Source organism: Mustelus asterias, chromosome 3, assembly GCF_964213995.1.
Source record: "Mustelus asterias chromosome 3, sMusAst1.hap1.1, whole genome shotgun sequence".
Taxonomy (NCBI): domain Eukaryota; kingdom Metazoa; phylum Chordata; class Chondrichthyes; order Carcharhiniformes; family Triakidae; genus Mustelus; species Mustelus asterias.
The window spans coordinates 12,424,141-12,451,978 of NC_135803.1; the positions used below are offsets into that span (position 1 = coordinate 12,424,141).

General features: G+C 47.3%; 1 protein-coding gene across 41 annotated transcripts in view; it reads right to left on the minus strand.

Moving 5' to 3' along the window:
* LOC144486874 (muscleblind-like protein 1) overlaps positions 1–27,838 on the minus strand; it is a 337,261-nt gene that overhangs the window by 73,855 nt on the left and 235,568 nt on the right. For all 41 annotated transcript variants that reach the window (XM_078205077.1, XM_078205065.1, XM_078205121.1 and 38 more), the window contains one exon: positions 15,221–15,391. In XM_078205077.1, the coding sequence (XP_078061203.1) occupies positions 15,221–15,289 (69 nt within the window). In that variant the 5' untranslated portion in view covers positions 15,290–15,391. The remainder of the gene's footprint in view (positions 1–15,220; positions 15,392–27,838) is intronic.

Sequence of the window (27,838 nt, forward strand, 5' to 3'; positions counted from 1 at the left end):
GGACTGTAGTGGTAGAAGAAGGTGGCTCATCAATACCTTCTCAAGAACAATTAGAGATTAGGACATAGAAACATGGCAAATATAAGAATAGAAGTAGGCTGTTCGGCCCTTCGAGTCTGCTCTACCATTCATTATGATCATGGTTGATCATCCAACTCAATAGACTGATCCGACCACAATAAATGCAGTCCTAGCTAGTGATGCTTATATCCCATGAGCGAATGATAAAAACCATCTTTGAACAACTAAGGTTATTTTTCATCTCATAATAAACAAAAGCCACAGCAACCCAATGGTCCTGCACCCACAACTTGAGGAACTGATTTGATTCCTCATGTTGACTTGGCATTTCAGTGTCAGCCATTCCGTTCTAGCAATGGCCCAGTGTGTTCACACAGTGAATGATGAAGAAACTTGCACTGATATTGAGTCATTCACAACCTCAAGATCAAAGCCCTGGATATATTTTATCTTCTCCGGTGAGTTGACTAAAATTAACTAACATTCCCTGGGGTTAAGAGGATGAAAATCAGACAGCATACCCAGTCTTGATCACTACCCACTGACACTTGTCAGAAAGGCACAAGAGTGGATGTCCCGTAAAAATAGACATCAATTTGGTCATAGAATAATCAAATCCTTACAGTGCAGAAGAGGCTATTTGGCCCATTAAATCTGCACTGACTCTCTGACAGAGTATCTTATGATGTGGAGATGCCGGCGTTGGACTAGGGTAAACAGAGAAAGAAGTTTAACAACACCAGGTTAAAGTCCAACAGGTTTATTTGGTAGCAAAAGCCACAAGCTTTCGGAGCCTTAAGCCCCTTCTTCAGGTGAGTGGGAATTCCCACTCACCTGAAGAAGGGGCTTAAGGCTCCGAAAGCTTGTGGCTTTTGCTACCAAATAAACCTGTTGGACTTTAACCTGGTGTTGTTAAACTTCTTTCAGAGTATCTTACCCAGACTCCCTCCCCCACCCTATCCCTGTAATCCCACATATTTACCTTGGCTAATCCCCCTCACCTACATATCTTTACAGAGTGCGGGGAAAGCGACATAGACACAGGGAGAATGTGCAGACTCCACAGACATCACCCAAGGCTGGAATTGAATTTGGGTCCCTGGAATTATGAGGCAGCAGCGCTAACCACTTTGCCACCGTGCCCCCGTGCTACTGGTGCTTTGACATACTGTCAATAGTCTCCAGGTAATGACTGCTGACATGGGATCCTTTCCCAACAGGGGTCAATGCCTTCAGTTGGGAACAGCACCTCCCATTTTTATTACACTTGTAATGTAGTAAAACAGCCCAAGTCACTTCACAGGAAGGTTATCAGATAACATTTAGCATCAAGGCACAGGATGCGATGTTAGGACAGGTGACCAAAATGCTGGTCAAAGAGGTAGGTTTGAAGGAACATCTTCAAGGATTGAGGTGGAGAGGCTGAGAAAGAAAATTCCAGAACTCGGGACCCAGGCAGCTGAGAGTACAACCACCAATGGTAGATCGAAAGAAACTGGGAGACACATGAGAGAGATAGAGTCTTGGGAAGGTTGTAGAGATAGAGGGAGCTACATGGATCGGGAGTGGGGGAGGGGGGGGCGGGTGAGGCCAAGGATGGATCTGAAAACCAGAAGGGGAAAAAAATCAGTCGAGAAATGGGGTGAATAAGGTGACTTGTCGATAATTTTTGGGAGTTCAGGTGGTCAGGCGATGCTCCATCATTGGACAAGCAAAAAGAAGGAACTAAGCAGAGAAACCAATTCTAACCTAACCTGCCATTGATGTGTCATTCAATTCACAGAAACAAAGATATATTAATTAAACTGAAAATAAGGTCATAGACAGCCTCTTTGACCATTTGGAATCATGAGTTTTTGGTGAGTCACCTGATGAAGGAGAAACATTCTGAAAGCTCGTGATTTCAAATAAACTTGTTGGACTTTAACCTGGTGTTGTCTGACTACTTACTTTACCTCACATGATGGTATGGCTCCCTCAACCAGTATAATTTTCCGCAATTCTAAAACAATACAAATATTCTGGCCTAACCTTTGTAATTTAATTATTATATGTCGCCAATGATATACCTTTACCCCAAATCTAAATTTTCCTGTGCAAAAGAGAACTTGAAGACTTTTGATAGCTGATCATCACTAGTCTTAGGGAACCAATGAGACTGACAGACAGCTTGATCCAAATAGAAACTTAAGACTGGTGACAGGTGAAACTAACTTTACAGCACTGTGCATGGGGCCTGAGTTCAGATCAGGGATTGCTCTGGCATCCTTTACCATGGGATCATAGAATCCCTACGGTACAGAAGGAGGCCATTCGGCCCATTGAGCCTGCACTGACAATTCCACCAGGCCTATCCCCGTAACCCCACACATTTACCCTACTAATCACCCTGACACGAGGGGGCAATTTTAGCACGGTCAATCAGAATAACTTGCACATCTTTGAACTGTGGGAGGAAACCGGAGCAAACCCACGCGGACACGGGGAGAACGTGCAGACTCCACACAGTCACCTTAGGCCGGAATTGAACCTGGGTTCCTGGCTCTGTGAGGCAGCAGGGCTAACCACTGTGCCACCATGCTACCCTCGTATGATGGAATACCTTCCTCTTGCGTGGTGCCAGCTCCAACACAAGATGCTCAGCACCATCCGGGACAAAGCAGCTTTCTTGACTGGCATCCCATTCACCTCCATCAAAGTTCACTCCATCTACTACTTAACCCTCTCCACCACTGACACACAGTAGGGCAGCAGAGAGTACCATCTGGAACATGCACCGCAGCAACTCACCCAGCCTGCTTCAACAGCACCTTCCAATCCCGCAACCTCTACCATCCCGCAGGACAAGGGCAGCAACTGCCTGAGAGCACCACCACCTGCAAGCTCCCCCTCCCAGTCACTCGCCATCCTGACTTGGGAATACATCGCTGTTCCTTCACTATCACTGGGTCAATATCTTAGAACTCCCTCCCTAACAGCACTATGGGTGTACCTACGCCACAGGGACTGCAGTAGTACAAGAAAGGGGCTCACCACCACCTTCTCAAGGGCAATTAGGGATGAGGGATAAATGCTGGGCCTGGACAGTGATGTCCACATGTCCATGAGCCAATACATTTTAAAACATTCTCTCCCGTCCTCTGGATGATGCTTTTCACTGAAACAAGTGAGTTGGTCCTGATCACATTGCTGTTTGTGGGAGTTTGCAGTATGCAGATTGGCTGCCATATTTCTTACATTGCAGCAGGGACTGCAACTGAAAAGTAACTCATTAGCTGTGAGGCGCTTTGGGACATTGTGTGAGGTTCTTTATAAAAGCAAGCACATTTTCTTTTCACTACTGGCAAATCAAGAATGATCCTGCCATTCTATTCTAAAGAGCTGGTGACAATTGCTGGAAGTCGGGTTCAAGCCAAGAGCTGTAATGGCGCTCCTGACAGACTCCGATGAGAACTCCTTCAGAAAGGACGTGACTCATCTCCCTTTGGATGGCTTTCCAATTTCTCGAGTGATGATTCAGATAATTAAACATGTCTGAATGAGCACACAGTGCAGGGTGACGAAAAATGCAGATTTAGGTTGGCTCCCTTTCCAGGTGGTCAGTTTACCTGAAGCCAACTCAGCAGTGGCAGTTTTGAAAGTAAAGTTTATATTTTAATTTATTAGTGTCACAAGTAGGCTTACATTAACACTGCAATGAAGTTACTGTGAAAATTCCCCAGTCGCCACACTCCGGTGCCTGTTCGGGTACACTGAGGGAGAATTTAGCATGGCCAATGCACCTAACCAGCACGTCTTTTCTGACCGTGGGAGGAAACCGGAGCATGGATCCATCATGGCTTCTTGTATGACTTGGCGCTAAATTTTGTTTGACAGAGAAGTGTCTTACAGCGCCAGGGACATGGGTTCGATTCCCCGTAACTTCACGTATTTACCCTGCTAATCCCCCTGCCACTAAGGGCCCGATTTTACCATTGCCGCATGCCTTTAAATTGAATTAATGAACTGCCCGCCCAACTTTATCAGCATTTCCCCCTTTACCACCGCGTTCGCCAATCCGGAACTGCGCCGTAATGGACCTGCTAAATAAAAGTCTGAATCGGGCGCTCCAGCTGCTGAAGAGTGAGTTCAGAGCTTCCAACGGCTCTCTGACTCAGATCAGTGGTGGGGGGGGGGAGGAGGGAGGTGGGTCACATCATTCTCTGGTCGGTGGGGGGGCGGGGGGGAGTGAGGCCAGATCGTTGTCTGGTTGGGAGGGGGGGCAGAGGAGGAGGCGGGTCAGATGTATCTCTGGTGGGGGCGGGGAGGGGAGGGCCGATCATTGTCTGGTGTTGGGGGGGGGCGGGAGGACTGATCGTTGTCTGGTCGGAAGGAAGGAGGAGGTGGGTCAGATGTTCCTCTGGGTGGGGGGGCGGGGGGTGAGCGAGGCCAGACCATTCTCTGGAGTGGGGATGCGTGAGGCCAGATTGTTGTCTGGGAGGGGGGGGGGAAATGAGTGAGGCCAGATCGTTGTCGGGGGGGGGAGGGAGGGGGGAGGAGGGAGGTGGACAAGATGTATCTCTGGTTGGTGGGGGGGAGGCCCGATCGCTCACTGGTGGGGGGCAGATGGATCTCTGGTGGTGGCGTGGGCAGGGGGGTCTGCTGCCACTCTGCGGGCGATCGGTGGGGGGGGGGCGGGGAGGGGTGCAGGGGTGGCGATCGGTCTGGGTAGTGGGGGGGGTGGATAAGGTGGACAGCGATGTGTGTGGGTAGTGGGGGGGTGGATAAGGGGGGCAGTGATGTGTGTGGGTAGCAGGGAGGTGGATAAGGGGGACAGTGATGTGTGTGGGTAGTGGGGGGGTGTATAAGGGGGACAGTGATGTGTGTGGGTAGTGGGGGGGTGGATAAGGGGGACAGTGATGTGTGTGGGTAGTTGGGGGGGTGGATAAGGGGGACAGTGATGTGTGTGGGTAGTGGGAGGGTGGATAAGGGGGACAGTGATGTCTGTGGGGGCCATCGCTCCCGCTTTTTGCTCCCGAGCCGCTTTCTCCGCTTTCTGCGGCCCGGGAGCGATCTGACATGGGCGCGTTTTTTCAAATATTTTTCTAACTGCCCATGCGCAGTTCATAGCTCCGATCGACCCAGCCGCGCTAAGCCCCGCCACAGCGCGAATGGGACCCACGATGTTTCTTTCAGGCTGAGTGCGTATGGGGGGCGCCTGAAAGCAGATTTCTAAGTCGGATCTGGATTACGCCCAGATTCAGCACTTAGAGTGAAAATGGTAAAATCGGGCCCTAAGAGTCAATTTAGCACGGCCAATGCGCATAACCTGCACGTCTTTCAGACTGTGGGAGGAAACTGGAGCACCCGGAGGAAACCCACGCAGACACGGGGAAATCCCGCCGGTGTGAACGGTGGTGAGATTCCGGCCAGAGAGTCAGAGTAGCGCAGAGTCACAAGGGGTAAAATGTCCACCTCGAAAAGTGCCATCGTTACTCCTTGTTCTGCAAGGGTCGCCAGTTACTGCAAGATCTCATGGCACAATGTTTGAGGAGGATCAGGGAAGTCAAATCCCTCGGTGTCTGATAGTCATCTCTCAAACGTCAACACTCGAAAGCAATTTACCGGGCCACTATAATCCCGTCGTGTGTGTGCACCGTGCCTGCCACACTTCCTCTGTTATATCAGTGCCTATGCTTCATAAAGTGCAGCACTCCAGTGTGCGGTGGGACACATAGGCCAGGATCGCACCCCTGCTCCACCGTTGGGTTTCTCTGGCAACGGAGGTGGCACAGCATCGGCCGGCACGTGGTCTTCTGGTTTCATCAAAGGCAATGGCGTTCTCGATGGCTTGCCAGCTGCGTGCTCGGGCACCCAGCTGGCCATCGGGGATCTGCCCCTACCACCAGAAAACCTCCCTTGGGAGTTTGGGGGGCGGAGGAAAGGAGTGGGGGTAGGGGGGTGGGGGGAATGGGGGTGTGCCAGAAAATCCCAGCCATTGTTTTGGACCTCGTATTTTGTGCCACATACCATACCGGAAAAGGAAAACTGAAAAGGGGAACGGAGGGAGTAAACTCGCTCATTTTCTAAGCGAACTGAGGCAGTAACTGAGATTGGAAAGCGCAAAATTTCTGCTTGGAACTTTGCAAAAGGAGACGGAGCCATCAGAGCTCAGCAGTTGATGCATCCACTGGTGCAATGCAGGTGGGTGGAGAAAATGACAGGGAGTAGATCCAGCAGCTGAAGACAAGCAAAGATGCAGATAATTTAAGTGTCAGTCAGCAAGGGTCTGGCAGATGGAGTACAATGTTGGTAAATGTGAGGTCATCCATTTTGGTCGGAATAACAGCAAAATGGACTATTATTTAAATGGTAAAAAATTGCAGCATGCTGCTGAGCAGAGGGACCTGGGTGTCCTTGTGCATGAATCACAAAAACTTGGATTGTAGATGCAGCAGGTAATTAAGAAGGCAAATGGAATTTTGTCCTTCATTGCTCGAGGGATTGAGCTTAAAAACAGCGAGGTTATGTTGCAGCTGTATAAGGTGCTGGTGAGGCCACACCTGGAGTACTGTGTACAGTTTTAGTCTCCTTACTTAAGAAAGGATATACTGGCACTGGAGGGGGTGCAGAGGAGATTCACTAGGTTGATTCCAGAGTTGAGAGGGTTGGCTTCTGAGGAGAGACTGAGTAGACTGGGGCTATATTCACTGGAATTCAGAAGAATGAGGGGGTATCTTATAGAAACATATAAAATTATAAAGGGAATAGATAAGATAAAAGCAGGGAGGTTGTTTCCACTGCAGGGTGAAACTAGAACGAGTGGGTATAGCCTTAAAATGAGGGGAAGCAGATTTAGGACCGAGTTGAGGAGGAACTTCTTCACCCAAAGGGTTGTGAATCTGTGGGGGTGGGGAGTCCCGCGATCACATCCTTCCTCTATAGGAAGGACATGATCGCACTAGAGGGTTTACAGAGGAGTTTCACCAGGATGTTGCTGGGATGGAGTATTTGAGCTATAAGGAGAGACTGGATAGGCTTGGATTGTTTTCTCTGGAGCAGAGAAGGCTGAAGGTGGACATGATTGAGGTGTGTAAGATTATGAGGAGTATGGATGGGGTGAATAGGAAGCAGTTGTTCCCATTGGTTGAGGGGTCAGTCACAAGGGGGTATAGTTTTAGGGTGAGGGGCAGGAGGTTCAGAGAGGATTTGAGAAAAAATGTTCACTTAGAGGGTGGTGGGAATCTGGAATGCACTGGCTGGGAAGGTTGTGGAGGCCGGAAACCTTACAACATTTAAAATATGAGCACTTGAAACAATCAAGTGTATGGGACAAGTGCTGGAAAATGGGATTAATGTGCCGTTAGAGGTGGATATAGTCAGGGCAGACTCGATGGGCCGAAGGGCCTTTTCTGCACTATGTAACTCTAGGATTGATGCAGCATTTTGCATGTGTCCATTCAGCCATCTTATACGATGGGTCAAAATGACTCTTGGATGCAGGGCCAATGATCAGCAGCCGATGGCGTGACATCATGGCACAGAAATGTTGCTCTTGGGTTTAAAAATGAAGCTTGGCTGATTCACCGGATCCCCTTTTTTTAGATCCACTTTCTAATCGGCTTCTGAAACGTGCTTTCCTGTCGGGAGCCAGCCAGCTTTGCTGATTCTATCTGACAATAACACCAGGTTTTTTGGCAGATGACTGAAAGCTTCTGGCTCCATTCCTGCATCTGCAGGAAGCGGAATGCTCAGGAGCCTCCTTCCTCTGACACAGCGGCAAATCCCAGCTCCGTTCCTTAAACCTACTCATCTCCCTCCTGTGGGCTCCAGTTCCACCTCATTAACAATGATCAGGAAAACAACTTGTACGAATATCGCGCCATCAACATCGTAAAATAGCCACGGTGTTTTGCAGGACTGTCATCAGGCAGATTTTCACAGTAAGCCACTGGGCGGCATGGTGGCACAGAGGTTAGCATGGCTGTCTCACAGCGCCAGGGACCTGGGGTCGATTCCCGGCTTGGGTCGCTGTCTGTGTGGAGTTTGCACATTCCCCTCGTGTCTGCGTGGGTTTTCTCCGGGTGCTCCGGTTTCCACCCACAGTCCAAAGATGTGCAGGTTAGGTTGATTGGCCATGATAAATTAATCCTAGTATCAGTGGGATTAGCAGGGTAAATATGAGGGGTGACGGGAATAGGGCCTGGGTGGGATTGTGGTGGATGCAGACTCGATGAGCTGAATGGCCTCCTTCTGCACTGTAGGAATTCAATGGATTCTATGATAAAGGGCAGCTAGTACAGCTTGGGCAAAGAGATCATTGTTAAGGGATGGCACAGTGGTTAGCACTGCTGCCTCACAGCACCAGGGATCCGGGTTCAATTCCTGGCTTGGGTCACTGTCTGTGTGGATTTGCACATTCTCCCCGTGTCTGCGTCGGTTTCCTCCGGGCGCTCCAATTTCCTCCCCAGTCCGAAAGACATGCCGGTTAGGTGCATTGGCCATGCTAAATTCTCCCTCAGTGTTCCCCGAACAGGTGCCGGAGTGTGGCGACTAGGGGATTTTCACAGTAACTTCATTGCAGTGTTAATGTACGCCTAATTGTGACACTCAAATAAAATTTGTCTGTGTGAAGTTTGCACATTCTCCCCGTGTCTGTGTGGGTTTCCTCCGGGTGCTCCAGTTTCCTCCCACACTCCAAAGATGTGCAGATTAGGTGGATCGTCCATGATAAATTGCCCCTGAGTGTCCAAAGATGTGTGGATTAGATGGATTAGCCATGGTAAATGAGTGGGGTTACAGGGATAGAGCAGGGGTGAGAGTCTGGGTAAGAGAGTCGGTGCAGACTCGATGGGCCGGATGGCCTCCTGCTGCACGGTAGGGATTCTATGAAGGTAGTCTGAGAGGGGGATGGGGAGGTGAAGAGACTTAGGGAGGGATTTCAAGCAGCTTGACTGGTCAATGCTGCAATGATTAAAATCGGGGATACACGAGAGGCCAGTATTGGTGGAGCACAGTGATCGGACGGGTGTTTAGAACTGGAGAGGGATACAGAAATAGAGAGGATTCAGGCCACAGAGAGATCTGAAAACCAGGATAAGAATTCTAAAATTCGGGCGTTGATTAACCGGAAGCCCCAGGGGCGGAGTGGAACGGGATTTGGGGACAACTTAAGATATAGACAGCAGGCTTGAAGTTTCCATTGCTATCTTTCGAGTGCACCTTTGCTAACCACCTCCTACCCACCCCTCCTCCAAACCTCACAACCCACTCACCAGCTCTGTTGCATCATCGTCCTTCTGGTGATTATTTAACTGTTGGAATTTTAATCTTCTGGAATTTTTTGAGGATGTGACCAGTAGAGTGGACAAGGGTGAACCAGTTGATGTTATATATCTGGACTTCCAAAAGGCTTTTGACAAGGTCCCACACAAGAGATTAGTGAGCAAAATTCAAGCTCATGGTATTGGGGGTAATGTATTGACGTGGATACAGAACTGGTTGGCAGACAGGAAGCAGGGAGTGGGAATGAATGGGTCCTTTTCAGAGTGGCAGGCAGTGACGAGTGGGGTACCACAGGGTTCAGAGCTGGGACCCCAGCTGTTCACAATATACATTAACGATTTGTACGAAGGATTTGAATGTAAAATCTCCAATTTGCAGACGACACTAAGCTGGCTGCAGTATAATTTGGATAAGTGATGCAGCATAATTTGGATAAATGTGAAGTTATTCACTTTGGAAGCAAAAACAAAAAGGCAGATTACTACCTGAATAGCTGTAAATTGGGAGAGGGGAGTGTGCAGTGGGACCTCGGTGTCCTTGTGCACCAGTCGCTGAAGGTAAGCATGCAGGTGCAGCAGGCGGTAAAGGCGGCAAATGGTATGTTGGCCTTTATTGCCAGAGGTTTTGAGTACAGGAGCAGGGGTGTGTAGTTATAAAGGGCCTTGGTGTGCAGTTTTGGTCTCCTTTTCTAAGGAAGGATGTTCTTGCTCTCGAGGGAGTGCAGCGAAGGTTTACCAGGCTGATTCCGGGGGTGGTGGGACTGATGTATAAGGAGAGATTGACTAGGTTAGGATTGTTTTTGCTGGAGTTCAGACGAATGAGGGGGAATCTCACGGAGGCTTATAAAATTCTAACAGGTCTTGACAGGGTAGATGCAGGGAGGATGTTCCCGATGGTGGGGGAGTCCAGAACCAGGGGTCACAGTCTGAGGATTCAGGGTAGACCATTTAGGAAAGAGATGTGGAGACATTTCTTCATCCAAAGAGTGGTGAGCCTGTGGAATTCATTACCACAGGAAGAAGTTGAGGCCAAAACATTGAATGTATTTCAGAGGCGGGTGGATATAGCACTTGGGGCGAATGGGATCAAAGGTTATGGGGAAAAAGCAGGATTAGGCTATTGAGTTGGATGATCAGCCATGATCGTGATGAATGGCGGAGCAGGCTCGAAGGGCCAAATGACTTCCACCTGCTCCTATCTTCTATGTTTCTATGTTTCCATGGGTGGCAGTGTGTGCTGTGAGGAGGATGCTAAGAGGCTGCAGGGTGACTTGGACAGGTTGGCTGAGTGGGCAAATACTTGGCAAATGCAATATAATGTGGGTAAATGTGAGTTATCCACTTTGGTGGCAAAAATGGGAAGGAAGATTATTATCTGAATGGTGGCAGTTTAGGAAAAAGGGAAGTGCAACGTGATCTGGGTGTCATGGTGGAACAGCCACTGAAGGTTAGCAAAGCAGGTACAGCAGGCGGTGAGGAAAGCTAATGGCATGCTGGTCTTCATAGCAAGAGGGTTTGAGTTTAGGAGTAGAGATGTCTTGCTGCAGTTATACAGGGCCTTGGTGAGGCCACATCTTGATTATTGTGTGCAGTTTTGGTCTGCTAATCTGAGGAAGGGCATTCTTGTTATTGAGGGAGTCCAGCGAAGGTTCACCAGACTGATTCCTGGAATGGCAGGATTGACATATGAAGAAAGACTGGATCGGCTGGGCTTGTACTCACTGGAATTTAGAAGAATGAGAGGGGATCTCATAGAAACATATAAAATCCTGATGGGACTGGACAGGCTAGATGCGGGAAAAAAGTTCCTGATGTTGCGGAAGTCCAGAACTAGGGGTCACATTCTAAGAATAAGGGGTAAGCCATTCAGGACTGAGTTGAAGAAGAACTTCTTCACTCAGAGAGTTGTGAACCTGTGGAATTCTCTACCACAGAAAGCTGTTGGGGCCAGTTTGTTAGATATGTTCAAGAGGGAGCTTCACATGGCCCTTGCAGCTAAAGGGATCAAGGGGTATGGACTTCTGGGGGAGTCCAGAACCAGGGGTCATAGTTTGAGGATATGGGGTAAACCTTTTAGAACTGAGGTGAAGAGAAATTTCTTCACCCAGAGGGTGGTGAATGTGTGGAATTCACTACCACAGAATGTAGTTGAGGCCAAAACGTTGTCTGATTTCCAGAAGAAATTAGTTATAGCTCTTGGGGCTAAAGGGATCAAGAGATAGGGGAGCAAGGGGGGATCAGGATATCAAATTTGATGATCAGCCATGATCAAGATGAATGGCAGAGCAAGCTCAAAGGGCTGAATGGCCTACTCTTGCACCTATTTTCTATGTTTCTATGTTTGAGGGGGCATCCTGACCAACTCCAATCAATGTGTTCATTCACCCATCTGAATGAGCACTTTCTAATGACAGCGATCAGGCACAAAAGCTCTGGCTGATATCTTCCCCTCTCCCTCACCCTGAAACACTGAGGTCCAGTGAAGCGCCTCTGTCACTAACTTGACTAAGCTCATGCAGCTGGTTCCAGCCACAACTCCTTGAACCTCTGAGTCAGGAAATTTAGGGTTTTAGTCCCATTCTGGATCGTTGAGCACACAACACAGTGACCATTCTCTCAAAGTGTCTGTTTAGTCGGAATGAGCTTTGGGATATACTGAGGTTGCGAATAACACTGGGTAGGATTGTCCACCCGTCCCGCGGTGGCGGAGGTGGCCTGCCATTGGCCAGTGGTGGGATTTTCCGGTCCCACCGCTAGCAATGGGCCTTCATGTTGTTGGCGTCCTCCACCTGGGAACCCATGGTGTGGCGTCACTGTTGGTGGGACCTGAAGATCCCACCAGTGGGAACAACCAGATAAGTTTGGCCACAATATAAAATGCAAATGCTGTAACTTTGTTGTGTGTAAGAGTAATGATGAGGATTATGAGTGATCTATTTATTATTCATGGATACTGAAGTAAATTCCCACTGCTCAAGCAGTTTTGTTATTTTTTGGGTTGTCCCCTGAGGTTTCAGAGTAGGGTTTAATTTGCTTTGATTGACAAAAGCGGATCATGTGGTAATAGGAGGAGCTAGGCTTACAGAGACAAGCAGGCGCTTGCTGTTGGAATTTGAAAGGAGCAGCAGCGCTTTCTTTTTCCCTCCCTCTGGAAATTGAAGTTTGTGACCTGGTAGAAAAGAGGTATCTCCCTCCAGAGATTTGCAAAAGGCAAGAGGTGTTTTCTTCCTCTCTCTCTCTAGAGATGTGATGTGTGAAGACAGATCTCTCTCTGGAGTTCTGCTGTTTAAAAACAGGTCTCCCTCTGGAGGCTGCTGTCTGAGACTCAGAGGACAGATGTCTCCCTGTATCTCTGTCCAGAGGTGTTAAAAGGCTTGAGGACTGGCAACTCACGTAAACCTGTGTGTTTTTACCAACTGATTTCTGAAGAGGAGTATACATCTACAAGGAATATTGCTTAAATTGGAACTCTAGAAATAGCTGGCAGTTAAGAATTATATCATGTCATATTTAGATATTTCAATTGGTAAAAAATATGCTAATTCTTTTTGTTATATTTTAAATAAAATTAAATAAAGTTTGCTTTAAAAAAGCTTCCTTGTGGGTCAATAGAATTACATCGTATCCTCATACTAATGCCAACATCAAAAACAGTTGGGGTCATTATTTACCTTGGAGCTTTCTGATCTGGTCCCTAACATGATATTACTGGACAAGCGATCCAGAGGTCTGGACTAGCCCAGAGATTCTGAGTTCAGATATACAGTGCCTATTCTTTTCCTGATCTGCTTTCCAAACCAAAACTGCAGCCAAGACTTTCAAGATACATTTGCTTAAGGGTGTAGGCTACATTGCATGCATTGAGAAGGGGAAGTGATGGCCAAGTGGTATTATTGCTCGATTTTTAATCCAGAAACTCAGCTAATGTTCTAGGGGACACAGGTTCGAGTCCCTCCATGGCAAATGGTAGAATTTGAATTTAATTTTAAAAAAAGTATGGTATTAAGAATCTACTGATGACCATGATTGTCAATTGTTGGAAAAACCCATCTGGTTCACTCATGTCCTTCAGGGAAGGAAATCTGCTGTCCTTACCTGGTCTGGTCTACATGTGACTCCAGAGCCACAGCAATGTGGTTGACTCTCAACTGCCCTCCAAGGGCAAATAGGGATGGGCAATAAATGGTGGCCAGCCAGTGACACTCCATGTCACACGAATGAATAAAAGTACATTTCTTTTCATCGAATGCTTATTTTCATTATATTTTTTCATGGGATGTGGGTGCCAGTGGCAAGGCAAGCATTTGTTACCCACCCCTAAGTGCCCTTGAAATGAGGGATTTGCCAGGCCATTCTTGGAGGGACGTTAAGAGCCAACCACATTGCTGTGGGTCTGGAGTTACATCTCGGCTGGACCAGATAAGGACAGCAGATTGCTTTCCCTGACGGACGTGAGTGAACCAGATGGGTTTTGATGATATCTATTACTGGGACCAGCTTCCAATTCCAGCTTTATTAATTAATCGAATTTAAATTCCACCGTTGCCATGGTGGGATCTGACCCCGCCATAAACCTGAAGCCTGGGTTTCTGGATGATCAGGTCAGTGACATGACCAGTACACCACCACATTCCCTGCGCCTGAAACTGCACCCAAGGAAGTGCCATTTTTGTCAGTTCTGGTTGTGCATCTGCAACTATAAATAACCCAGAAGAAGTTGGGTGCTACAAAGCAGAACACCCCACACTGTGTTAAGCTGCCTTTGGGGAGATGATGGGCAGAGACCAGGAACTCTCTCACACAGTTCAAGTTTGGTTGGGAAATGGCCAGGTCAGTAAAGAAGCAATGGGGGAACAGTTGTGTCCAAGTTGGCATCTTACTCCCACTGGCTATTTGGGGTCACTAATCTCGTAGCTAGTTAGGTCAATAGCGCGACATGTTTACCTCCCGCTGGGCTTTGAAGTGGTAGGCATTGGTTCCAGCCCTTACAAGGCCACCCTGATGGGAATGTCATCCAACTGTTGGATTCTGGTGAGTTCCATTAAGTTCCTGTAGGTTAGAGACTGAGGTGGAAATCCCAAACCTAACCAGACTTGGGAATACTGAATGGTAAATGGGGAGCTAAAAACTAAAACACGTGCCGGAATTTTACCGCCTCGCCTGCCCGAGGGTCGTAAGGTCCCGCCCGAGGCCAATGGAGAATGTCATTCTGTGACCCTCATCTGCCCCCATTCCAGGCAGTGGACTGGGATGGAGAATGGCATACTGATGCACAAATAAACACCTGTATAACCTAATACTGGGAACAGTCAAAAGCAAGTGAGCTGATATTTTTTCCCTAAACATATTGGGAATAGGGACATAGGAATTCGGAGCAGAAATAGGCAATTCAGCCCTTCGAGCCTGCTCCGCCATTCAATCAGATCATGGCTGATCTCTCCCTGGTCTCAAATAAAGTTAAAGTTTATTTATTAGTCACCAGTAGGCTTACATTAACACTGCAATGAAGTTACAGTGAAAATCCCCGAGTTGCCACACTCCGGCGCCTGTTCGGGTACACTGAGGGAGAATTTAGTGTGGCCAATGTACCTAGCCAGCACGTCTTTCGGACTGTGGGAGGAAACCGGAGCACCCGGAGGAAACCCACGCAGACACGGGGAGAATGTGCAAACTCCACACAGACGGTGACCCAAGCCGGGAATTGAACTGGGTCCCTGGTGCTGTGAGGCAGCAGTGCTAACCACTGTGCCACCTTGCACCTCCCTAATCCACCTCCCTACCTGTTCCTCATAACCCTTTAACCCATTTTTTGTTATCAGAAATATATCTATCTCCTTCTTGAAACCAGTCAACGATTCAAATATTACTTCAACTTCTTAACAATCTGCAATGTAATAATTCTAATCTGAGTCAACAGGTGATATGGTCATGCTCACCACAGGTTGGAGGGGGGTTCCAGGCATCATGGCATTGGCTAACTGCATCTGCTGGGCCAGCATGGCCATGTTTTTCTGCTGAATCAGGTTATTGCGCCCATTTATCTCCAGCTGCGTTTTTAAGTGGGGTGGAGGGTGAAGATACTTGCAGTTTTCTCTGGAGCAACGGCCCTGAGGAAGAGAAGAGAAACACAGTTGAATTGAATTGAACTGAATTGATTTGATTTGATTTATTATTGCCACATGTATTAGTGTACAGTGAAAAGTATTGTTTCTTGCGCCCTATACAGACAAAGCATACCGTTCATAGAGAAGGAAAGGAGAGGGTGCAGAATGTAATGTTACAGTCATAGCTAGGGGGGTAGAGAAAGATCAACTTAATACAAGGTAGGTGTGGTGAACCATAGATGGTTACCACTATGGGTACTTGTACATATGTTACTCTTGTTACTGTTGGGTTAGGGTTTGGGTGTTCCACCTGTTATCATTGTTTATGTGGTACACTCCGTTTGGCTCCGCCTTCTTACAGGAGTATAAAGGTCACTGCTACTTCCTAGTAGCTTTTAGTCTGGGATAATGTTGTTAAGTAGGGTGCTCCTATTTTGTCGTGAATAAAAGCCTTTATTCCCGGGTACATCCGAGCCTCCCGTGTGAATCAATCGCGCATCAGTAGGTCCATTCAAAAGTCTGATGGCAGCAGGAAAGAAGCTGTTTTTGAGTCGGTTGGTACGCATTCTTAGACTCTTGTATCTTTTTCCTGACGGAAGAAGGTGGAAGAGAGAATGTCCGGGGAACGTGAGGTCCTTAATTAATATCAGCTTGAAGAGAAAGATCACAATTAAGGCCAAGTGTATTTTAACCCCAAATGCACAGCCGAACTGAGTTACAGCACATATATGAACATTTCCTTTTCAGTGTGCAGAGATGACAAGGCTTGATTTTAAACATCGCCCATATCCCCCGCAGTAGAACGGTGCTTGCGAGGGGCACAAACTAAGTGTAAATATAGAAATATATACTCTTTATCTTGTAGATCTGAGACTTGTTTCATTTTATTCTCCAGTAAAACGCGGTAATCTTTTTTCTATAAATGCTGCCATCTCCTCCAACCGGCCTTTAGTAGGAATGACCTGAGCATAACACATTCCTTTAATTGCCATTCTGGATGAAATATCTACCTCAATGCTTTTGTTCATCGCCTGCTTTGCCATCCTCAGAAGATGGACCCTGCAGAAGAACAGAATGGCGTCTTGCAGGCGCGATGTCATTCTGTTCTTACCCATCCAGTGGTCAGATAGTGGATCCGATCAGATGTTGGCCAGGACTCTGACAATATGACTGAAACTTTTCCCAGATTTTCTGATTTGTCACCATACCCACGACCCTTTTTAAACCTGAAGCACGTAAAGCCTAACAGTACTCGTGGTAGTATACATTACGGAACCATAGAAACACAGAAAAGGTATAGCACAGAAGGAGGCCATTCAGTCCATCTTATCCATGCCAGCCCGAGAACATCCAGGTGCCCTTTCTCATCCCACCTTCCTGCATAGAAACATGGAAGATAGGAGCATGAGGAGACCATTTGGCCTTTCGAGCCTGCTCCGCCATTCATTACGATCATGGCTGATCGTCCCAACTCAATAGCCTAATCCTGCTTTCTCCCCATAACCTTTGTTCCCATTTGCCCCCAAGTGCTATATCCAGCCGCCTCTTGAATACATTCAATGTTTTGGCCTCAACTACTTCCTGTGGTAATGAATGAGGCTCACCACTCTGGGTGAAGAAACGTCTCCTCACCTCCGTCCTAAATGGCCTATCCTGAATCCTCAGACTGTGACCCCTGGTTCTGGACTCCCCCAACATCGGGAAGATCCGCCCAGCCCTTGGCCTGTAGCTTACTGCATTTAAGGAGCAGATCCAGGTACTTTATAAAAGTTAACTGCCCAGCATCATCTCAACATTCTCCTCCCTCCCTCACAGATTAGATTTGGACCTTAATAAACTGTAGTTTTATAGCATAATTAATGCAGTGAAAACTTCCTAATCCACTTCATAAGGTCATTTCCAACAACATAAGATACCGAGCCAGTCAGAGTGTTAGGTTTTAAGGAGCGTCTTCAAGGAGGTAGTGAGGTTGAGGAGGGAATTCCAGAGTTTGGGGCCTCGGCAGCTGAAGGTCAGGCTGTCAATGGGTAGAGCATTAAACATCAGGGATACTCAGAATCAACAAATTGAAGGAGTACTAATGTCTCTCTCCAAAAGCTCCAAAAGTAGGAGGTTACAGGGACAATGAGGGGTTCAGCTTTCTCTCACTATGAAGCTTTCATGCCATTATACATGATTTGGAAGCATGAATATTACCAATCTGACTTCAAGTTGTGGAGTTTCAGGGATTCCAGTGATTTGAGCCTCGGATCCCAGCACGATTATCAATCTATTAACTATTAAAACAATCCCATGAGTCCCTGTGGCTAAGTACCCAAATCCCCCTGACGCACACTCCAATATATATCAAATCCAGTATTAAGTCAACACTCCTCAAAGAGTTCATATTTCTGTTGTAGTTTAACCAGCTGAGACTCTCTGGGACATCCCCGATATCAATATCGTTAGGTCGTCAGTTATAAAAGCCCTTCAGGAACAGCCAAGGGGCATCTTGCTGTCAGCAAGATGGAGCTCTCCCCCAAGGAGCGTGTTCTCTGGGCTACTTGAAAAAGATAAGACGTACCCTTATTTCACTCTGATCTGTCACTGTTCTACATAAGCGATCGTCACATCTAGGAGATGTTATCACTCCTGTGAATGCAAATGTTCTAATACAGATGCACCCTTTGTCAAGAGTAGATCACAATCCCTTACAGACAGTGCCATGGGATCCTTGCCTCTGTAATGAAGTGCTCGCTTGTTGCAACAGAGGTCATCGCTGGGTGGAGGTTAAACTCAGTCAACTTGTAACAGAGCATCGACTGCTACTAAGAAGGAGAGGGGAATGATTTAATGCCTCTGTGGAAATGGTGGACAAAGGAACATTGTACAAATACATCAAAAGCTGGTACGCGAATATTCCCGCAATTTAATTTCAAAACACAGATTCGATGGGGCTCCTTTACTGATCACTGTTTTCAATCTGACTGGGGAACAAGGTTCAATAGGAACCTTTTAATAGGATCTAAATTAGGATCAATGGTCCGAGATGACATTGGAATTTTAAGACAGAGAACAACATTTTTTCAATCTTATATTTCTGCTACTACCTCTGGCAGCTCGTTCCAGACACTCACCACCCTCTGTGCGAAATAATTTCCCCTCTAGACCCTTTTGTACCTCTCCCCTCTCACCTTAAACCTATGCCCTCTAGTTTTAGACTCCCCTACCTTTGGGAAAAGGTATTGACTATCTAACTGATCTATGCCCCTCGTTATTTTATAGATCTCTATAAAATTTGGATAACATCTAGAGTCCAATATTAAATTGAAATGATCTGCAAATTTACTCATAGTCTGAAAGGCCTCGTAGGACCTCATACCCCCCAGAACATAAAGATCTGCATTTATACGGCACCTCAGTACATCGCAAGTGCTTCACAAAGATATGTAGTGTGCTTTGAAGTTAGCCACTGTTGCAATATGGGAAATACAGCAGTCATTCTGCACACATTCAAGGGGCAACGTGGTGGTATTGTCACTGGGTTAGCAAAAAGAAATCCACAGTAAAATGATAATGGGCTGGATTTTTCAAAAGTGGGGAGGGGGTCGGTATTGGAAGGAAAGTCAGTACCAAACCAGCTGACTTGAAGGTCGCCAGGCAACAATGAAACACTCCAGGCAGCCTCAACAAGCTGAGCGTTTGGCTACCACTGCCCCAGGCGTGCCACCCTTGAGTAGTGGGCAAATCTGGGACTCCAAGCAGGCCCATGTGATCAGAGTGGGCACTGGACCCAGGGGTCTCAGGCTTTTAAAGTGCGGAAGGATTGGACCCTCTGAGGGATGGGGAGGCGAGGGGCATGGAGTGATTGGGATTTTGAGGCCAGGTGAGGAGTCACAAAGAAGGGGAAAAATCTTTGGGAGGGTATGCCCCCAACGCACACAGAATGACGTGTCTCTCCTTTCCTTCCTGATGCGCTATCAATAAGGCGAAAGACTACCGATATGCCAATACAAGTGTAGGCTTTTATTCACAACAGAATCAGGAGCAGATCCCAACAAATAACCGACCTGGACTGAACAAGGGGGAGGAGACAGCCACCTTTATACTAGGTGCCGATGGGAGGAACCAAACTGGAAGGGGATGTGTCCAGGTATGACAAACACACACAACGGTGGTCCGTATAGGACAAAGGCACAACTAAGGTCCACCACACTTCCCCTCTTTTCAACAAAGTTATTGAAAGAAACATTCTTCCCACTCTCCCCCTCCTCCCACTGTCCAGCATTTCAGGGCAGTGGATAAATTGAGAGCCGTGAATGGGTAGTAATTAGCCACTTATGGCCCTCAATAGGCCCAAGGGCCAGTGTGTGGGTGAACCACTGGGTATCTTACCCACCCCTGTATTATGGAGGCCAGGTTGGCGGGTGGAGGGTTGGGAGTAGGCTAGTCACCTGAAAGATTTCACAATGCTCTCCACAACGCCACGAATAACACCACCGGCACCTCCCCCTACCCTGCTCAGCAGGAGGTGGCTATAAGATTCAGTCCAATGTGTTGAGTGATGTTGATTGAGGGATAAGTATTGGCCCAGACACCAGGAGGAACATCCCTGCACTTCTTCAAAGGAAGTGTCATGGAATATTCTCCAGCCATCTGAGAGGGTTGACAAGGCCTTGATTCATTGCCTCATCCAGAAAACAGTGCCTCTGACAATGCAGCACTCCCTCAGTACGATGCTGGGAGCATCGACCCTGTGTTAAATACCCAGATTGGAACCTGATCTCTCAACCTTCATGACTCAGATGTGACAATGCTACGGCTCACTCTAAAGCCGAGAGTTATTTCTCCTTTACACTGTTGGAGCATTGCCAAGTATTGGCAATTTGAACCTGGAAGCCAATGTGTCCCATCAATAATGGAACAAAATCTCCTGCGGCAGCCTATGACGCGGTGCTTGAGTTCCCCAATATGTTTGAGATTGAATATAACAGATTGTTCGAGCACAGGAAATGCAAAGTAATGAGGTAGTTAGGGGCAGGAGGAGGAACCACACGGTTGTAAATGTGCCATTCTCTACAGAGATGTGCTCCTTATTGCCCAGAAAATCTTTCCTTTTATTTTCAACCCATTTGAATCTTGAAGTTTGATGGAAAAGACTAATTTTAACACTTGGTGTGAAGACTTGACCAGAACTGCACTCAATACTCCAAATGCGGCCTAACCAAGGTTTTGAATAACTGCAACATGATTTCCCAACTCTTGTACTCAATGCCCGGCTGACGAAGGCAAGCATGCCATACGTTTTCTTAATTTGACCGGATTAAACTTCATCTGCCATTTCTGTGCCCAAGTTTCCAATCTATATATATATCTTGTTGTATCCTCTGACAATCCCCGGCATTATCAGCAACTCTGCCAATCTTCATGTCATCCACAAACTTACTAATCAGACCCCCCATATTTTCCTCCAGATCATTTATATGCACTATAAACAACAGAGGTCCCTGTGTTGCCACTTTTAGGGAACTGTGGACCTGGACGCCCCGATCCCTCTGTATCTTAATGTTCCTAAGGGTTCTGTCATTTACAGTATAATTCATACCTAAATTTGGTCCTCCAAAATGCACCACCTCACATTTGTCCGGATTAAACTTCATCTGCCATTTCTGTGCCCAAGTTTCCAATCTATATATATATCTTGTATCCTCTGACAATCCCCGGCACTATCAGCAACTCCACCAATCTTCCTGTCATCTGCACATTTACTGATTAGACCTCCCACATTTTCCTCCAGATCATTTATATACACTACAAACAACAGCAGTCCCAGCATTGATCCCTATGGAACACCACTAGCTACGGATCTCCATTCTGAAAAACATCCTTCCACCACTACTCTCTGTCTTCTATAATCAAGCCAGTTCTGTATCCATCCAGCTGCCTGTATAATTTAAACTGTTCAGCAAAGCCACTTGATATCCTTCAATCACATGGATTTTATCAGTGAAAACAGCAATTTGAGTCATTCAGCCAGCGAGTGAGGAATGTACTTTCACGGAAATCCTAATAGCATCAGGCATTGAACACAACGACCTCACGTTTCCAATCACATGGCTCAGCCCTAGTAATTATAGCACACACGCTTAAGAAAGTGGTGAATTAGTCAGAATGGATAAGCACGCCTGCAACCTGACACTGCAATTCCTTCCCCCAAATTCCCCCCTTCCCCAAAAAAGAACATGCCATCTAGCTGTTGTTATCATCACGTGGGCGGCACAGTGGCACAGTGGTTAGCACTGTTGCCTCACAGCGCCAGGGACCCGGGTTCAATTCTGGCCTCGGGTGACTGTCTGTGTGGAGTTTGCACATTCTCCTCGTGTCTGCGTGGGTTTCCTCAGGGTGCTCCGGTTTCCTCCCACAGTCCAAAGATGTGCGGGTTAGGTTGATTGGATTTGCTAAATTGACCCTAGTCTCAGGGGGATTGGGAGGGTAAATATGTGGGGTTTAGGGAATAGAGCCTGGTTCGGACTGTTGGGGGTGCAGACTCAATGGGTCAAATGTCCTCCTTCTGCACTATAGATTCTATGATTCTATGATTTCCCAAGGCCTTTTTCCTCCAAGGGTATGGAAGGTAGATACCTGAGGGGTTATTTTTAATCGAGCCCACCAGACAAGAATCCCATAGGATCTGGCGGGAAATGCACAGGACTGTGTGAACACTTGCTTTATGCCCTATTTGTTAGCTTCAGTGGAGGGTATATTTGGGGCATGCTGCAGAAACCAGTCAGTGCACAGTGGTTAACACTGCTGCCTCATAGCGCCAGGGTCCAGGGTTCAACGCCTTGAGTGACTGTGCGGAATTTGCACGTTCTCCTTGTGTCTGTGTGGATTTCCTCCGGGTGCTCCAGTTTCCTCCCACAGTCCAAAGATGTGCAGGTTAGGCGGATTGGCCATGCTAAATTGCCCCTTAGTGTCAGGGGGATTAGCAGGATAAATACGTGGGTTGACGGGAATATGGCCTGGGTCGGATTGTTGTTGGTGCAGGCTCGATGGGCCAAATGGCCTCCTTCCTCACTGTAGGGATCCTATGGGTCTATTAAGCTGGAGCCCTCTGGTAACACATTTGATTTCATACAAGGGTTTCACTTTTGCTATGAATCCTGGGATAGCCTTGCCTCCATTGTCATCCTTCTGTGCTCTCTTGCTCTCCAGTGCCCTAAAGCAAAAGAAGGCTGGGAATTATCAGCATGATAATTGACTGTAGTCGCTTGTGCCAGATTTCTGCGCATTGGTGAGTAGGTCTGACTATCAAGCGGAGGGCTTCTGTTAAAAGCTTTGGTGTTACTGAAATGATTGCAGATGGGATGCCTGTCTACAGTCAAAACTGGACAGTACAGATTAACAGATTGTAAATATTTTTTTCTAACCAAGATTATCTTGTCCTGGAGAATCATGGGATGGATGGACAGAAAGACAAAGGAGTGGGTCAGATCCAGAGTAGAAAGAATCAAAAAGGGTTGCTAAGAGAGAGTAAGATATCCAAGTACAGACATTCATGGAATCATAGAATCCCTACAGTGCAGAAGAAGGCCATTTGGCCCATTAAGTCTGCACCGACCACAATCCCACCCAGGCCCTATCCCCTTAGCCCCATGTATTTACCCTGCTAATCCCCGTGACACTATGGGGCAATTTACCATGGCCAATCAACCTAACCCACACATCTTTGGACTGGGAGGAAACCGGAGCACCCGGAGGAAACCCACGCAGACACAGGGAGAACGTGCAAACTCCACACAGCCAGTGACCGAGGCCGGAATTGAACCCGGGTCTCTGGCGGTGTGAGGCAGCAGTGCTAACCACTGTGCCGCTGAATAGCCAAATAGCCTACTAATCCTCTTTTGATAGTTACTATTGAATCTATTTCCACCATGCTCACAGGCAGTGTGTTCCAGAACAACTCACCGCAGGACAAGAATTCTCCCCATCTCCCCCTCCGAATCTTTTGCCAGTCGTCTTGACGCTACATCTCCCTGGTTACCAGCCTTCCTGCCAGGAAATTCCCCCTTCCCCTACAATTTTGAACACCTTCACTAAATCCCCCCCACCTCTTCGTCACCTCTCCTGTGTAATGTCAGTTTTAACAGTCTTTCCAGATAACAGAAGTAAAAGCGAATGTTTTAATGCCAGCCCGACCAATTCAATGAAATATCTTTACAGTAAGTTGGTGTCTACTTCTTTTATTTCTGAAGGCTGCTATTAAATAACTTGCTGCTGATGGCGATACTAATAACCTGCAGTGCCTCTGATGCCAGTCTATTGAAAGATTGGGGGCTTGGGACAATCAATAACACAGGAGATTTGAACCTTGCATGACCTGCAAGTCGTGAACTGGCATTGGTAAAGTTAGATACAGAGGTAAGGAAATTGGAATGTGAAAGTGAGAGGGGTGAGACACAGACACCACATGATGTTTATCCCTCACCCAGCACATCAACAACTTCACAGCAACCAGCCCGGAATGTTCTAAGTAGCCGGTCTAGCCGAGGTTAACCCCTTTCACGCCACAACCTCATCCTAAGGCAAAGGCAACAAGAAGAGGCTGGGGGCCAGGATTTGAGGTTTTGAGTTGGGGCCCTGATGTCAAGTTCAGCTGGGGATCCTGACAATGCACCGTGTCAGGAATATCCCAGCAGTGACTTTTCCTGAACTGGTGAATTAGCAGCCGTACAGGAAGTACGAATGGGACGCTGCACACTGCTGCCATTTTAATGATGTCAGAAGGAAACAGATGGCTTGGAGAAAAGGAGGTTCTGTGGATTCTATCTCATGAGGACTACTGTGGCTAAAGTGAGAGAGAGTTTGTGGATGAGTGCCTAGTTATTGTTAACACTGAACTGGACATTCGGATGGAATTTGGATGCTGTTGATGCAACTCAGGGGCAAATATAGGGGCGGCACGGTGGCACAGTGGTTAGCACTGCTGCCTCACAGCTCCGGGTTCGATTCCCGGCTTGGGCCACTGCCTGTGTGGAGTTTGCACATTCTCCCCGTGTCTGCGTGGGTTTCCTCCGGGTGCTCCAGTTTTCCCCCACAGTCCAAAGATGCGTGGGTTAGGTGGATCACCAGGCTAAATTGCCGCTTAGTGTCAGGGGGATTAGCAGGGTAAATATGTGGGGTTACAGGATGGGATTGTGGTCGGTGCAGACTCGATGGGTCGAATGGCCTCCTTCTGCGCTGTAGGATCCTATGATAATTCTATGAAAACTGATTGAGTGGGTAGTGAGAGATCCGACATAGCTAAGGCTGAATTGGAAAGACTGTGGGGGTGCCGGGGGTGGGGGGTTGGGGGTGGGGGGGTGGGGGGTGGGGAGTGGTGGGGGTGCCGGGGGTGGGGGCGGGGGGTTGGGGGGAGGTGGGGGTCTGATTTTACAGCCTCCCCGTGGCGTCTTTCTTGCTGCAGGAGATAGCCCCGCTGCTCGCTGGCAGTGGCATCTTCTGGTTTTGCCACTGACAATGGGATTTCTGATTGACTGTACCACACACCACCTGGAAACTTGGGGTGGGGATTCACGGTCGGCAGAACCAGGAGATCCCACTGGTGGAAACAGTCAGAAAATTCTGTCCTGTGAATCTGCGCATGGCGCCACATTTGTACGGCAGGTAATATTAGTGCCTGTAACCTGCAAAGGTTTATCTTTGCCTTAAAATATCTTTGTTTGAAATATCCTTCGCCCTGTTAATTAATGCTTGAAATATGCAACAAAAACAGAAAATGCTGGAAAGTATCAGCAGGTCTGACAGCATCTGTGGAGGGAGAATAGAGCCAATGTTTGCTCTGATGAACGGTCATCTAGACTCAAAACATTTGCTCTATTCTCTCTCTGCAGATGCTGTCAGACCTGCTGAGATTTTCCAGCATTTTCTGTTCTTGTTTCGGATTTCAGCATCCACAGTAATTAGAACAAAGAACAAAGAAAATTACAGCACCGGAACAGGCCCTTCGGCCCTCCAAGCCTGCACCGACCATGCTGCCCCACAGAATTAAAACCCTCTACCCTTCCAGGGCTTTTATTAGCTTTTATCTTCGTCCAAAGATGTGCAGGTTAAGTTGATTGGCCATGATAAATTGACCCTAGTGTCAGGGGGGATTAGCAGGGTAAATGTGTGGGGTTACGGGAATAGGGCCTGAGTGAGATTGTGGTCGGAACAGACTCGATGGGCTGAACGGCCTCCTTCTGCACTGTAGGATAATGTTTGAATTATGTTGGATTTAGTTGATTTGTTACAGTAAAAGTGATGAAAAAGAAAAACAGGTGAAATCTTGTCCATTGGGCTTGCTTTGGGAGGTTTCCTTTCTTTTAAAAGTTCTTGATCTCCAAGGGGATGGGAACAGAACAAGCTGACACTGAACACCACCCAACTGGGACGTGTAATCGGAGCTGCCATCCTACTGCTGAAGAGTTGCAAATGTCAGATCAGCACCAATCGGCACTTGTCTCTTAATTTACAGCTCGAGTATTTAACAGGAGGATCAAAATTATTCAGACCATTTTGTCCATGCCAGGAGCATTAACACCCTTTCAGTGACTATCAGTACTGCACAGGCAGCTGACATGGACAGAAATTAAAGCTCGCAAACACAATTAAAGTCTACAGACCAAAACAATCAAGTGTCCCTGATAGGATCCCTAATCCCTGGAATGAAGAGCTTGTCATATGAACAACAGTTGAGGACTCTGGGTCTGTACTCGTTGGAGTCTAGAAGGATGAGGGGGGATCTTATTGAAACTTACAGGATACTGCGAGGCCTGGATAGAGTGGACGTGGAGAGGATGTTTCCACTGGTAGGAAAAACTAGAACCAAAGGGCACAAGCTCAGGCTAAAGGGACGATCCTTTAAAACAGAGATGAGGAGGAATTTCTTCAGCCAGAGAGTGGTACTCTTTGCTGCAGAACGCTGTGGAGGCCAGGTCATTGAGTGTCTTGAAGACAGAGATAGGTAGGTTCTTGATTAATAAGGGAATCAGGGTTAAGGGGAAAAGGCAGGAGAATGGGTGTGAGAAAAAAATTAGCCATGATTGAATGGCGGAGCAGACTCGATGGGCTGAGTGGCCTAATTCTGCTCCTATGTCTTATGGTATTAGAGAGATGGCTGGAGTACTGTGTACACGTTTGGTCTCCTTACTTGAGAAAGGATATACTGGCACTGGAGGGGGTGCAGAGGAGATTCACTAGGTTGATTCTGGAGTTGAGAGGGTTGGCTTATGAGGAGAGACTGAATAGACTGGGACTATACTCCTCAGCTTTGACAAAGGGTCATCTGGACTTGAAACGTCAGCTCTTTTCTCTCCTTACAGATGCTGCCAGACCTCCTGAGATTTTCCAGCATTTTCTCTTTTGGTTTCAGATTCCAGCATCCGCAATAATTTGCTTTTATCCTGGGACTATACTCACTGGAATTTAGAAGAATGGGGGGGGGAAAACTTATAGAAACACATAAGATTATGAAGGGAATAGATAAGATGGAAGCAGGGAGGTTGTTTCCACTGGCGGGTGAAATCAGAATTAGGGGTCATAGCTTCAAAATAAGGGGAAGCAGATTTAGGACTGAGGTGAGGAGGAACTTCCTCACACAAAGGGTTGTGAATCTGTGGAATTCCCTGCCAGTTAAGCAGTTGAGGCTACCTCATTGAATGTTTTTAAGGCAAGGATAGACAAATTTTTGAAGTAAAGGAATTAAGGGTTATGGTGAGCAGGTGGGTAAGTGGAGCTGAATCCACAAAAAGATCAGCCATGATCTCATTGAATGGCGGAGCAAGCTTGAGGGGCCAGATGGCCTATTCCTGCTCCTAGTTCTTATGTTCTCAGGGCTCCATTACTGGGACCATCAACAACTTGGGACTTTATTCCCTGGAGCGTAGAAGATTGAGGGGAGATTTGATAGAGGTGTATAAGATTTTGATGGGTATAGATAGAGTGAATGCAAGCAGGCTTTTTCCGCTGAGGCTAGGGGAGAAAAAAACCAGAGGGCATGGGCTAAGGGTGAAAAGGAGAAAAGTTTAAAGGGAATATTAGGGGGGGCTTCTTCACGCAGAGAGTGGTGGGAGTGTGGAATGAGCTGCCGGATAAAGTGGTAAATGCGGGGTCACTTTTAACATTTAAGAAAAACTTGGACAGGTTCATGGATGAGAGGGGTGTGGAGGGATATGGTCCAAGTGCAGGTCAGCGGGACTAGGCAAAAAATGGTTCGGCACAGACAAGAAGGGCCAAAAGGTCTGTTTCTGAGCTGTAATTTTCTATGGTTCTATGGTTCTAACTGGAATGTTCCGCAAAGTGCTCAGCGCTATAGAAATAAAAAAAACATATCGACTGGGTGGGGTGCGGCACGGTAGCACAGTGGTTAGCATTGCTGCTTCACAGCTCCAGGGACCTGGGTTTGATTCCCGGCTTGGGTCGCTGTCTGTG